The sequence below is a fragment of the Macrobrachium nipponense genome, chromosome 1 (genome assembly GCF_015104395.2).
Source record: "Macrobrachium nipponense isolate FS-2020 chromosome 1, ASM1510439v2, whole genome shotgun sequence".
NCBI classification, from domain to species: Eukaryota; Metazoa; Arthropoda; class Malacostraca; order Decapoda; family Palaemonidae; genus Macrobrachium; species Macrobrachium nipponense.
This window is the reverse complement of record NC_087200.1, coordinates 116,286,691-116,301,769: the sequence shown is the minus strand read 5'-3', so window position 1 is coordinate 116,301,769 and position 15,079 is coordinate 116,286,691. Positions and strand designations below refer to the sequence as shown.

Genomic DNA, 15,079 nt, shown 5'->3' with positions numbered 1-15,079 from the left:
TGACAGCATCATTTAGACGATGCTACTATTACTCGGTGGAGAGTTGAACTGGCAAGGCCCAAATTTAACAAATTTTATTACGAAAAATGAATAATTTTTAACACAATAACAATTCCCCGCACATACTGATTACTGGTAATACACAAAAAGCAAGAATGAACATGAAAAACTCCAAGTCTCTGAAGGGGACAATTAACACAATGCTCAAAGATACAATGGCAAAACCCGCATTACTCAAATATTTACACACAATATTTCAAAGGCAAATCCCATGATAAAGTGGATGGACCACGATAAAGCTTAACACAATACATGTTGACAACAACGACTGGCTGATACAGAGAGGATTGCAACTGCCTTACCTGCAAGTTTCGTGCCCTGGGAAAGAATGCCGCTGAGTGATTTGAGAGCGGCTTAGATAACTTGGTGACGCCAACAGAGGAAACTAGTTTATTGTGTCATACTTTTCATAAAAGGAATTAATCACTAATAATTTACATAATCATCAAGATTTAGTTCAAGCTTCACCTTACATGTTGGCAATTTCTCCTACAGTGTCTCTCTTGTTTGTAAATCATATATATACATTGGTTAATTTTTCAATAAAACATGAAAATAAAATTTTACTATGAAGGAATTACTACGCTTCTCTGCTGTTCAGTTTTGTCCTGATTCACACTGGCATTGAATAAAGAATGTTATGTTAATACATAACTGCTTGCATCCGTCCCGCGATTCTTCTTGCTAAGCTAACCTAACGTTGCGGTAGGTTTGTCGCTAAAAGGGGGATCCGTCCCTCTTTCACGACCTCCTCCGCACCAGAAAATTCTGGCCATTAGACCAAGCATTCAGAAGGATTGGATGATGGGAGGCTTTACCCCAAACAATGAGCGCTTATAGTTGAAGTCATGCCGCGGCAAGACATCATTACAAACACACCAAACATATACAGATATCTAAACACAGGTGATCACCCTTCAAACTAAACCAAAGAGCTCAATTTTCAAATATACAGGCAGTCCCCGGGTTACGACGGGGGTCCCGTTCTTGAGACGCGTCGTAAGCCGGAACGTCGCTTGGAAATATGTCTTAAACTAATAAAAAGTTATAAAAACCTTACTTGTAATCCTTTGGTTACACTACATGTTGTTTCCTGTAGTTTTATGTACAACCTGGAGTTATTTTCATAAAAGAATGCTGGTTCTTGAAGGTAAAAACTATTGTAATCCTCTGGTGACACTACATTCTTGAAGTTTTATGTACAACCTGGAGTGATTTTGCCAAATCTTGAGGGCTACAAGAACAGCTGATTACTATTTACATATCATATAGACTAATTAAAGTAAACGTATCTTTAAATAGGCTTATATATTAGTATCAACAAAACATTTCCCGCCATGAGTCAGGGGCCGTTTAATGAAACGAACACTTCTCTGTCCTATCTGTTCAGAAAATAAACGTTACGTCAATCCCCGAGACCATTGTTGCCAAGGCGTCTCTCTCTCTCTCTCTCTCTCTCTCTGATCAAATTACATTGGAACCTTGACATACGATTGCCCTAACATACGAATGTTTTGAGATACAACAGAAAATTTGCAAAAATATAAGCTTTGATATACAACGAAATATTTGAGATACGATTTTGCGATGAGTGTTAGTTGTATAGGCGACCGATAAATGGCGTTCAGTCTGTTTGTTTGTTGGTGCTGCATGTTAACACGTCTTGTTTAGTTCGTTGTATTTGCGCCTATTTTTCGTGTTATTTTGTCTATTTTATTATTAACCATGGGTCTCAAAGCTAAAGACAAAGCAGGTGATAAGAAAAAACCCAAGAAAATTATTTCGATGGAAGCAAAACATGAAATTATAGCAAAGCATGAACGTGGCGTTCGTATCGTCGATTTGGCAAACGAGTATGGTCGAAATCCTACAATATCCACGATCATCAAGCAGAAGGAAGCTATAAAAACCTTCCAAAGGCATCACCATTATTTCTAAACTACGAACTGATTAAAAAAATAAATAAAAATTAGTTTAGCACGTCATCTTTCGTTGTGGTAAGTAAAATTCCTTTCTTTTTTTTTAATTGATTTTATTAACATTTATTATCATTTATCACATTGCTATGTTATTTTATCATTATGTGTGTTATTACTCGTTTATTTGTGTATAAATTGTGCATATTATATGTAATTTAGCTGTGTTTAGGTGTGGTTTCATAGAGCTAGAACAGATTAATACATATTACATTATTTTTAATGGGAAAAAATGCTTTGAGATACAACTGTTTTGATATACGACGATGGTAACAGAACAAATTAAATTCGTATGTCAAGGTTCCAGTTACTGTATAATGTCTCTCTTTGGATACTTCGATTTTGCCAAATCTTGAGGGCTACAAGAACAGTTGATTACTATTTACGTATCATATAGACTAATTAAAGTAAACGTATCTTTAAATAGGCTTATATTATTAGTATCAACAAAACATTTACTGGCATGAGTCAGAGGCCGTTTAATGAAACGAACACTTCTCTGTCCTTAACTCGGAGCGTCGGAAGACGCCCCTCTCTCTCTCTCTCTCTCTCTCTCTCGTCTCTCTCTATCTCTCTCTCTCTTCTCTCTCTCTCTCTTCTTCTCTCTCTGATCAAATTACTGGATAATGTCTCTCTTTGGATACTTGGAATTTGCGTTGTAATCTAACCAGAAACTTCGTTTTGTTATTATTACTGGAAACAAGCAATGATTTTTTCATTATTTGCGCTTTTGGAGTGTTATATGTAAACTTTGCGCACCGCAAGCTAGTATGTATTCATTCACTCAGAAACTAGTTCCGCATATGAGGCGTCACTAAAAAACATCGAAAAATACGACATAAAAAGTGCGAAAATCATCATAACCTCAAAATTTTTGTTGTAATCTAACCAGAAACTTATTTTTATTAATATACTGTGCTAAACTATAAAGGAATTTTATCATAGTATGCGTTTTTTAAAAGCGTCGTTAAGTTGGAGTGTCGGAAGCGTCAGCGTCGTAACCTCGGAACAAGCGTCGTAACCCAGGATGGATTTTTCCATTGAATATTTAAGAAAAAGCGTCGTAACCTCGGAATGTCGTAAGCCGGAACCGTCGTAACCCGGGGACCGCCTGTACAACATTTTTACAACCACATCTCCAACTCTGACGTCCTACTAACCATCTGTGCTATGCACGAATCAGCTGGCAAGAAATACTTTTGTGTGAATTCCCTTTATTCTCACAACAACTGCATTTTCTACTCAACCATTAGACACCTTCTCACGTGAACTCACAATCATCACACTCCTTACCCTTTCGGCTTTTCATCTATTTGCCCTCTCACACTCCACACTCGCATTTTCTCTCTCTGAGCTAAGGCTGCCTTGCATTTAGGTTTAACATTCGGCCTATTGGTCTGGTTAAGTCGTCCAGACTGTGTACGACTCGTTAACGGCATGTCACTTGTGCTCTTATTACTCGGAACCTCCACTGCACTTGAGTCCCTTTTACCCTGAGCCTCAATCACACTTTCGTTTCCCCCCGGACGTCGTCTGGTCGCTGCTGGAGTAGCCTTCCCTTGCACGTCTCCAGTGTCGTCTGTCCCATCCGTGCCATCATCGTTCGTTCCATCCTTGCCCACATCTGCTTCCTCCTCCTCGTCGTTCACGTCTACTTGCCCGTCATCGTCATAGGAAGTAATTTTCAGGGGAATGAGGTGAGTGAAGCTTCGTAGGGTTTCTGTGCCATCATAAAGCACCTTTGCAGACCTGACAATCCTGTCCTTGTCAGGATATACCGCCGTGATCTTACCGAGTGGCCATGAAGCTCGCTTTTGTAGATCAACTTTGATCACCACTATATCGCCCGTGTGGAGATTAGTCTTTCTCCCCTGCTGGGTGTTGTGCCTCGACTGCAAGACTGAGAGATACTCGCATTGCCAACATTCACGAAACACTTTAAGGGTATCGGTCAACCTGAGATACTGATCTTGTAACTTTCTAGTTGTTGGCATCTGGTTCATAATGTAGCCTCGTAGAAGATGGGAGGGGGTGAGGACTTCATCATCACGTTCATTCCCCCGCATACATGAGGGGCCTGTTATTGACTACCGCTTCTGCTTCTTTTACTAATGTTCATACTTAATCCTTTGGGAAGGACTCCCTTCGGAAGGTTGTCTTAAGCGTACTCTTCGCCACTCCAATGAGACATTCAAAGACGCCTCCCGTCCATGTTGTTTGGCTCATCGAAAACCCCCCTGGATGCCCTTCTTCCGCAGGAACTGCAGGACCTTGTCCTCTTCGTACAGCCCCTGTAGAAAGCTGCTTGCTGCTCTAAAGGTTTGATGGTTACCTGATATAACCATGGTTGGTGTCCCGTGTGTAGCGCAGACACATCTAAACATCCAAATAAACATGACAGTCTCCAGATTGCTGCAAAATTCTAAGTACGCCACTCAGGTGCTCATACAAGTGATGAGTAGAAGTAGCCTACTCCATCAGTGTTGTGGATCGGACCCGTGTGGTCCACTCCAACATGGTCAAAGGGCTTGGACATCGTCACTTGTTCTTTGGGTAGAGGAGGTGATGGTGGTCGTGTCAGGAGGGGCCTGAAGGCGATTGTACACACCCTCAGGAATAGTACATGACTTTCTTAGCTCTGACCCTCAGCCCGGGTGACCAGCACTCATGCCGAAAAATACCCATTAGCTCGTTAACACTGCAGTGCATGCTAACATTATGCAAGTGTGTTAGATAACTCATTACTAATTTTACCATTTGCAGGCAACAAAATCAGCTTACTCTTACAGTATATACCTCCATCTATCATACAGCGATTAAACCTTTAACTGTTTAGTATATATACATATGTTGCATGCTAACACTCCCCGAGTCGTTTAGTACGTATATACTACATGGGGAGCAGATGTTTTGACCGTGGTGTTTAGTGCGTATGTGTACGAATAATTTTTCCTGCCTTTCTTTCAAGGTTAATCCCCTATAATATATTTTTTCTATGTCCAAGGAAGTGTTGTTGACCATATCCAATCAAAACCACTTCCTTCCGAACCCCCTTATATCGAAATTTTCTTGATTTTCTATATCTAATGTGGGAATTCGCCAATCACTCGGCATCATCGCTATGTAGTGAGACAACACACTGATAGACTAGTTCATTCACTTACACAGAATTTTGGTCTTTCGACCCATGGGGGTAAAAGGGCCATAATCCTGTCTAATCCAACTATGTATTGTTCGTGTACTACTTTCTTCTCTGTTTTTCTTTTCCAGCTCTAGCGCAAATGCAAAACAATGAGTATGTAATAGCAGAATATTGACATTATTCCAACTCAAATATAAAAAAAAAATAATGGAACATTACAGAACAAAAGTTTAGATATGTATATAAATGCACAAACTTTCATACAAGTACCATATTCTAAACAAAAGTTATGCACAAAATTCTTGCACAAGAGACATTGATGAAAATTCTTCCAAGAGTGAGAATGATGAAAACGAAAACAGAGGGCTAACAAGGTAAAGACAGTAAAGTAAGATATATGTTAATGATTGTGAACCGGTTGCCAGCAATTTCTGGACCAAAGATTTCGTATTTTGACAACTAGGGCAGTTTCATTACATCGATAAAAGAAAATCTATAAAAACAGATGATGGAATATATCTGTATTACCATTTTCTTAATCAAATTATCCTTTAAATCGTGGAGAGAGAGAGAGAGAGAACTGTTTTCTTTGTAATTCTACTTTACCCTCCTTTGAACATTGATGCCATATACAATAATTCGAACCTAACAATTTTGGCATTGATAATTTATAATATAAGAGAATTCTAACAACACTATAAAAAGAACAATATATACATATATGAGTATGTATATGTGTGTATTTATGTATGTGAGTAGATTTATAGTGGACACAGAAACACTGTACACAATAAAGGTGTTCTCAACTACGTTTTCAAACTTCTTCCTGACTCATAATTTACCACAGATAATCTGCATTCTTCAGTTCGAGGTTCCTTGATCTGGTCATAAAACCCTAGTCATCCCTCCCCTGGGCTATGTCCAGAAGAAAGAGGCCGTTCTGGGGCAAGGTCGAGTTAATCTGCCATCACTTAAGGAGCCAATAACAGTATTTTTTTCACAATGTATTATCTATTTTCATCAGTGAGTCTGGGCTAGATATTGGTCATTAGTATAATTTATTTAGGCAGTTAGAAACTAGATCCTCTTCATCCTACCTTTTGATCATAACAGTTTTTACTAAATTATTTCAATTTTTAAAATTTCATTTCCTTGAGTGCATTTTTGGTGTAATATTTCTTCTCCCAGGCGTTGTGACCCTGGAAATAGTTTCTGATGAATATAATTGAAAAGCGTCTTAACCTCAGAACGCCGTAAGCCGAGCCCGTCGTTACCTGGGGACTGCCTGTATATATATTATTAATAATATATATAGATATATATATATATATATAATATATATATATATATATATATATATATATATATATATATCAAACTACAAATGTCCTTTAATATCTAATTCGCTCTACCTCGGAATTAATATATTTTCATATATGTTAACCGAGGGGGAATTTATTAAGCGATAATAGAATTGGCGATCGACGGGCGCAAACTAGCGACCTCTCAATTCCAGGACTGGCAGTGAAGCCTTAAATGTCGGGGTGGTTTAAGGCTTCACTGCCAGTCCTGGAATTGAGAGGTCACTGGTTCGCGCCTGTCGATTGCCAATTCTATTATCGCTTAATAAATTCCCCCTCGGTTAAACATATATGAAAATATATTAATTCCGAGGTAGAGCGAATTAGATATTAAAGGACATTTGTAGTTCGATATATGTATATGAATCATGGTAAGTGATAGACGTATATATATATATATATATATATATATATATTATTTAATATCTATATATATATTATATATATCTGATTATATATCCAATGTAGCACGAAGGAACACTTACTTGAGAATATCCTTAAATCCACGGTAGAAATGTCAGTGAAACAGGGACTTGGAACAAGTACTTTTATAGTATATTCTACATTTTCAAGTTCAGATGGAGTATAATAGAAGTTGAGAGAACTTTATATACAAAAACAGAAAGAGGGGGCAGGGTTACAGTTTGTTAATCTGGGTTGCGTGCGCTTTAAGCATAATAGATAAGGAAAGAAGATCAAGGTATAATCCATGATGGAGATTTAAATTTCTTGTTGATGTGGCTTCAATAAAAATGGCTGACAATCAATGTTTCTGATAATGTTGGTTTAATTATTTATTTTCTTCAATAACATATGTATTTGTGTGTGTATATATATAAAAAGAACCCTCTCCTCTTTTTATGTAAATCATATACATGCCAATATGTATCTGATATACCAATGTAAGCACATGAAAGACAAGCTTGTATCAAACAGTCGACTCAAATCAAACACAAATGAATGATGATCTTTCGATAATCATGATATATCAGACTAAACTTAGATCTGTACTCACACACTGTGTAAATCACAAGGTTTTCCTATCATTCAAACTGTGTTCAATACTATATAGGTAGTTACATTGCATTTAATAATGTTTACAACTAGAACGTGAACCATGGACCTTTAAGGCTAGGCCTATGCTGCTGATTGCCGGATATTTTATTTTATTTACCATTTTTGAAGCACGCGTTAATTCCATGTCAGTCAAAATTAATTTTTTTAGTGTAACCTTTATTTATTCATTCAATCTCAAGTATTTTTCCAATACCCAACAATAAAAAAATATGTATGTCTAGGCTAGCCTCTTATGTTATATGCTGTCATTAACATTAAGGTTGGTGGGAGCTCAATGGTATTACAAACTATTGTTTGATAACTTATTTGGCTAAGTAGTCCCAAAAATGCCCCTTAATTGAGCTATTATAATGATTTATATGCTCATGAACAAATTGTATAAATATGTGGAGTATTATGAATATAAAATCACAATACCATTGCTAACATGCCATGTATTAAGTTAAATTTCCCACCTTCCAGCCAATACTGCAATGGCTGTTCCATTCACCTTCCCATGTCCCAGACAGCCTCATAGATAATCGCATATCCTGGTATTTTGAATATTAACCAACTCATGTAATTTATGTGAAATTCTTAAATTACATTTTATTTGCACTCACATAGCCACGTCTTTTTATGTACCTACTGAGCCCCTCATTCATTTGAGTTTGACCTGAGTAGACTTTGTTACAACCTTGTCATTTGTGCACTCAAAAGGACATTGTTACAACCTTATCATTTGTGCATTCAAAATAACATGGATAGTCATGTTTATGATGTATATAAGAAGTTGTGAGTTTTTTTTTTTTTTTTGTATAAGCATAAGATTTATGAGGCTCTAACAATCTTGTGGGATCCTGAACACCTGATGTAGAGGGATGTGAGGGGTCTTAATCACTGGCTTGAGATGCAGAAAACCCCTTCTCATACAATGAACATGCATCATCTCACATTCTGTCCTGGAGGGGCAAAAGTTGTCCATAACCGTAGCAAGATGAACATCAGCCTGGTCTCTCCATGTAGATTGCGATGAGGAAGGTTGTAGAGGCAAAGAACAGAGAGTCTGGAAGCAGTGGCAGATTTAAGGGGTGGCCACCTGGTCATGTTCCCACCCCCTTCCCCATGGATATGAATACGTAATAGAACATTGTTTTCTTTCAATAAATCATTATTTTAGTAAAAATTTGCTTATTTAATGATTATTTCAGCAACAACAACTGTACAACAACAACTACTGTGTCTATGTATATGTACATTGCATACATATATAAATATTGACATATATCTACAGTATATATGTACAGTATTTGTGTATGTTACATATATATTTGACAATCTTAAGGCCCCCTCCCCCCCCATGAAAGATTTCTAGATCCACCACTGTCTGCAAGTCCAACCCACCTGGTGTAGAACTGTGGTCGTATCCATCCTCATGGTCGAGCCTAAATCCATGGCTGTGCCTATTCCACATGTCCAGCTCTGTCTTCCTGGCTGCACCTATCTACATGTCTACGTCCATGAGAATTGGGAGGAATCACGATCTCTTCTGAGCAAACGTGACCTATAGTGAAGGTAAGACAATGTCTGGGAAACCTAGGCCTGACTGGATTTCTGGAAGGGTAGATGTGAGAATGTGAACAGGAAGGAACATCCCTTGTAGCTGGACGAGAGGAAGAACAATGAGGAGACAATGTCCACTGACAAGAGCACAGATGTGGACGTGACAAATTCATGATGTGTGAAGGAAGAACAGAAGAAGGATCCACCACCTGGAATTTCTTGATTGGAGCCTTGTTGTCCTTTCTCTGAACTTGCACAGGATGAACTGGAGAAGGAAATATTGTAGTATTCCTCTTGGAATGAGATTCTTGAAGGCGAAAGGCCAACAGACAAGACACATCACTGATGGGAACACGTACATGTGTGGGAGAGTCACGGACATGGTCTGAAGATGAAGTGGTGGAGATGGTCCTTTGCTTCTTGGGGTGAGGATCAGCGGCAAAAATACAACCAAGAAAACAAGGACAAAATGGAAAAAACCAGCTTTAGGGAGGAGCGCGAAAGAGATGTCCTCCTCTTAAGGTGGTAAGAAGAAAACTAGTATATCAGGGGGTTCAGATTTATTTCATTGGCTGCTTCCTTCCTCTTCCCCATGACTGATGACAGATACCACCAACTCCTTGTATAAAAAATTCTTATTGTATTTTACCGCTTCTAGCTGGCGCCAGAAGATATATCCTAATATTAAGACTGCAGGTTTGTTAGCTATGAATAATACAAATTGATAAAAAATTTTATCATTTTACCCAATCCTGAGCTAGCTATGCGTATTACTCCGCCTACCTAAAACCTTTATGTGTGAGTGGACGGTTGGAATGAAATAGACTACGTGTAGATGTGTGTGTATATATGCAGTAGACCCCCAGTATTCTTGGTGTATGGGTACCAGATCATCCCACGAATAGCTAAAATCCACAAATACTTGAAAACCATCAGAAAATGCTTAGAACTGCCCATTTTGATAGTTAAAACAAAAAATAAAAAAAATAAAAATGCTTATGCCTGAGTTTTTTAATAGCTTTATCACCAAAAGTGCATTTGGTCAAAGAAATGTTATGAAAATACAGTAATTTGTGAATATATCTCAGTGAAAAATACCACAAATGGGCAAAATTTCTGTGAATAATAGGTATATACAGCCTTTAGAAAAATCTGCAAATAGGCGAGTCCACAAATTTTGCCCTTATTTATCTACCTCTCTCATTCTCCTCCCCCAGGAACGATCAACTTGAACAGTGGTAGTCAAATGTTCCAGATGCAGAGTTTTGTCCTTGCTGAAGGTACCTTTGAAATCACGGCTCAAGTATCCAAAGACACCAGAAATTCTACCACTTCTTTAGTGATAGTTGTTATGGCAAGCAACCCTCCAACCATGTCAATAAGGTGAGTTTAATAATCATGTGATGTGCACTGTAGAGACTTAAGTTACTTAAATCTAGCATATGGCACAGGAATATTGCCCTTGCTGAAAATAAAAAACCCTCCTGCAATAATTCATACTATTTTACTAAATTATATTTGTAATGTCAATGTTTCTGAATTAATATCTTGATGTGCTGTTTTGCACATAGTCTATTATTACCTAGACTGTGGTTTTGCATTTTTTGACCTAGGTCAAGGGTTGCACATATGGCAGTCAAGAGCTGGATGCTGTAATAAAAATTGGAAGTTATAAAATCATAGCCTACCGTTAAGGTTTCAAAAATAAAAATTTTGGAAATGTCCCATCATTCTGTAATCTTGATAAAAAAAAAAGAAAATGGTTCAACTGGGCTAATTTCTATTCAGACATGTGGTCTGGCACCAGCTATGACCTAAACAAGCCAACCTTGACCCAACTTCTCTTAGTGCGTCGTGCTCTTGATGCAATGAAGAAGTTGGTGTTAAGAAACCGTACCACAAAAGTTAAGATTGTAGATGTGGCTGAAGAAACAAATTATGTACTAGCTGCAAAATGTTCAGGAAAAGGCAAAAGCTACATCTGAAACTGGCGAAATCACACCTTTACTTCATTTAGTGTACTGCATTTATGAATAAAATGTATTTTTTCCTACACATTATACAAGCCCTCGGTCCTTTACAATAGGAATTACTTTCACCATAGGCTGGAATTCAGGCATTCAAGATTTAACAAGGTAGTTAGGTAGTAACTACTTGTCTGGTAGTCAGGAGTCCCACCCGATTGGACGTAAACACTCCACTTTGTTTTTGGCTGCCATGGTAAACAGATGTGCTTTCGCTCTCTACCCATTGTTGTCATTGGAGTTGTTTTATTGCATCCTTTTTTGTGAGATCTTTCTTTGTTGTTGTGAATGTGTTACATTTGCATTTTTGTTTAATTTTAAGACAACATGCAAACCCAGGATTCACATAAGCTGAAATGCCCCCCCATTCTCTCAATGCATTACCCTGGAGGTGGGGTTAGGAAATGTGATTTCTGCTCCCGAGTGGAAGTGGATCCTCACACCCTTTGTGTGAAGTGCCAAGGGTGTGAATGTGATAGGATGAACCCTTGTAATACCTGTTTCTCCTGGTCAGCAGAGTAATGGGGAAGGTATGAGGGGAGGAAGCGATCTTGGGGGAAGGCTTCCAAGGCTTCGTCTGAGGATTATACACCCCCGATGACTCCTGTGGTGGCCGATCCTTCATGGTCCTTTCCCCCTCCTCACTCCGAGGGGGATCTTTCCCCTTGGAAGTGGGCAGAGACTTCTCTTTCTAACCTGACTTTTGCTCCTTCAGGTGTGGTGGCCTCCACGGTTGGGGACTTCCAGCAGGCATGGGTGAAGCTGGGACTGCCTGGTATCCCTTTGCTCTAGGGGTCCATGGCACATTTCACGTCTGTCTCTGAGATGCATGTAGCTGCAGCGGGGACAACAACAACTATATCTGTACCTGGGTATGTGGCCCCACCGCACTAAGTGTATACACAGCATGTTACCACTGTAACACCTTCAGTGGTGATGACATCTGGGCCACATACTTCAAAGGTAGACTCATTTCTACCTCCTCCTCCAGGTTATGCAGTCTTGTCTCCCCCTGCCACTTGTGTTACAAAACCTGCCAGGGTACCATCCCCATTGGACCTGCCTCCAATGGTGTTTCAGCCTGCTTCATCTGTGCCTGTGCCTGCTGTTGTACCAGTCCCTGATCATGTGTGTGCTGTTGCAGGATCAGCATCTCGTGTTCCTGCTGCCCTGGGGCCTGCTGCTATGGCAGCCACCCCAGTGGCACCTTGGATGGAGGATCTGACCACCATTCTGAAGAAGCTGGCAAAGAAGAAGTCTAAAAAGAAGCATAAGGTGCCATCATCTTACTTCGTCACTGTCATCTTGTCTCTTTCCCCTTCATCTTCCAAGACTCCCCTGCCAAGGAAGAAGGTGGTCTCCCACTCCAAGAAGTCTCGAAGTGGGACTTCTGAGGGTCTATCTCCCCGTTTTGGGAAGGCAGGTGGGTCGTCAGCTGGTCCTCTTGTCCCTTCAGGAGTAGGAACCATCTCGTTGGCCCCAGGGGCGCGCGAGTCTGGGACTTTAGGAGTTCAGGTTTCGTCCCTTACTCCTAAAGCTAGTCCTAGAGGTTCTGCCTCTAAGACTAGAACTGTCTTGGGTTCTCGTTCGGTAGCTTCCCCAAGTGCACGCAAGTCTATCAATGAGCATGCCGCCAGTCGGTGATGCTGAGTCTGCTCACCGTCACGACTCAGGCATGGTGCAGAAGGAAGGGGTAAGCCGCTAGGTCCCTGAGGTTGATGTGACAGTCTCATGAGATAGGTGCATGCGGTGAGACCAGTAGGGGGTCCCCCATGCAGTCCTCTTGAGAAGTTTTGACTTCTTCAAGGACTGGGATGTGTTATGAGGACGGTACTTGCTCTTGTCAGTCAGGTGGAGACTACTCCACACCTGCGAATCGATCGTCACCATGGGTTGGCGCTCATTCACGGCCCACTCCCTGATCTTCCTCACCTGTCCCTTCAACTTCCATGGGATACACTTGGAGGGGCAAGGCGACCGGGGGGAACCTTGGGGAGTGATCTCCTCAGGGTTCAGCCATGAAAGGTTATGTTCCCGGCATGGTCTTAGGACCCGAGAGGTCGTATGCTTGAGTGGTGCTGGAAGGTCATAGGGAGGCCACTGTGGTTCTTCCTTCTGAAGGAGGAGGGTTGAGGGACGAACACATCCTAGAAGGACTTGACAATCCTTCCCTTCAGGATGTGGTCACTCCTGAGATACAGAGGACATTTGCTGAGATCATCGCGCTGATTCGTCAGCACAATGGCCTAGGAGAAGGGACCATGGTGTCTTCTTCTGACTGCCGCTCACAACTAGATTTGTTCTGGGGTCCTAAGAAGGAACCCAGGGCATCTACAGGCTTACCATGGTCTTCCTTGTCCGAGCCAGTGTTGAACCAGGTGAACGATCTTGTCTCAGAGCAAGAGAGTTCACTTAGGGCCAACAGATTGAACCAGCTACTTCCCCTCCTCTACCTCGACAGAAGCGCTTCTACTCGCCCTCAGACAACCCTTTATTGACCAAGCAGGTAGAGTTGGAGTTAGTTCGCCTGACTTCTGGCTTGCCGCTACAGCACCTTCTTGTGGAAAGCCTCTGGTGTACCCAACAAGAGGCAGCAGGCTTCGAAGCTACGCTATGGCAGTATTCCAAGCAGTCTCCTGGCTGGATCTGTGGTCCCTCATAGTATCCAAGGTCTCTGCTTCCTCAGGACCCATAGTTCCTGGAGAAGACTCTATTTTGGGAGACTTTGCCAGTCTGGAGGTAGGGCTATTTCCTACCTGGCCCACCAGACTCCAAACCTGTGGGCCAACCTGGTGCTTCGGAGGAGGGACGCTGTCCTGAATCGTATCTGCAGGTCTGTGGGTCCAGAGTCAGCAATGGTGTTGAGAAATGGACCGTTACAGGGTTCCTCCTTTCTCTTCCCTAGAGAGATGGTGGATGCTGTGGTGGACAAGCAAAGAGTTGAAGACAACGATCGACTTGTCCACCAGGCAGTTGCAAAGATTTCAAGGTCTCCTTGAGCAACTGAGGCTAGGCCTCCAAGCCAAGCTAGCTCTTCCTTTGCCTCCAAGAAGAGCACCCCCTTCGAAAAAGGCGCAAGGAAAGACCCAGAATTCGTCTTTCTCCTCAAAAGGAAAGCTAGCGCTCGTTTCACCCCTTCTTCCCCTAGGGGATGGGAGGTAAGGGAAAGTGGAAGAGGAGGAAATGCTAGGGATGGCATTCCCCCTCAGCTGCTGTCATTGGGGGAGGGGTGCCTAGTGAGCTATTGGCCAACATGACAATTCTATGGAGCCAAGACCTGGGTAGTGGATGTCCGGGAGAGATATCTTCTCTTTGAGTGGAGCCACCTCTCACTGACTCTCCGGTTCATCTTTAGACTTACATCCCTGGTTCTGCCAAGGATTTAGCACTGACAGAAGAAGTGCAAGTGATGCTGAGCAAGGGAGCTGTAGAAGTTGTGTGAAATTTGTCACCAGGGTTCTACAGCCGAGTCTTTCTGGTGAAGAAGGCCTTGCGGGGCTGGAGACTGGTAATAGAACTATCTCCATTGAACCAATTCGTTTGCCAGACTCTGTTCACGATGGAGACAGCATGTTCAATGCTCGCCTTGATCAGGGAGAACAACTTCATGCTTTCGGTGGATCTGGAGGATGCGTATTTCCAGATACCCATCTATCAATCCTCCAGGAAGTACCTTCGCTTTGTCCTCGAGGGGACGGTATTCCAATTCAGGGCACTTCGTTTTGGACTCTCAACCACCTCTGGAAGTGTTCTGGAGAGTGTTCGCCTTGGTATCAGCTTGGACCCATTCGGTCAGGATATGTCTGTTGAGGTATCTCAATGACTGGCTAGTCCTGGTGAGCGAGCTCTCGCAGTTGCTACAGGACAGGGATCGTCTCCTTGACTTTTGTTGCGATC

At 41.2% G+C, this 15,079-nt stretch overlaps 1 protein-coding gene across 3 annotated transcripts in view; it reads left to right on the top strand.

The window, feature by feature from the left end:
* The window catches only part of LOC135219572 (polycystin-1-like protein 2), a 444,330-nt gene that overhangs the window by 300,156 nt on the left and 129,095 nt on the right, over positions 1 to 15,079 (top strand). For all 3 annotated transcript variants that reach the window (XM_064256448.1, XM_064256449.1, XM_064256450.1), the window contains one exon: positions 10,376 to 10,541. In XM_064256448.1, the coding sequence (XP_064112518.1) occupies positions 10,376 to 10,541 (166 nt within the window). The remainder of the gene's footprint in view (positions 1 to 10,375; positions 10,542 to 15,079) is intronic.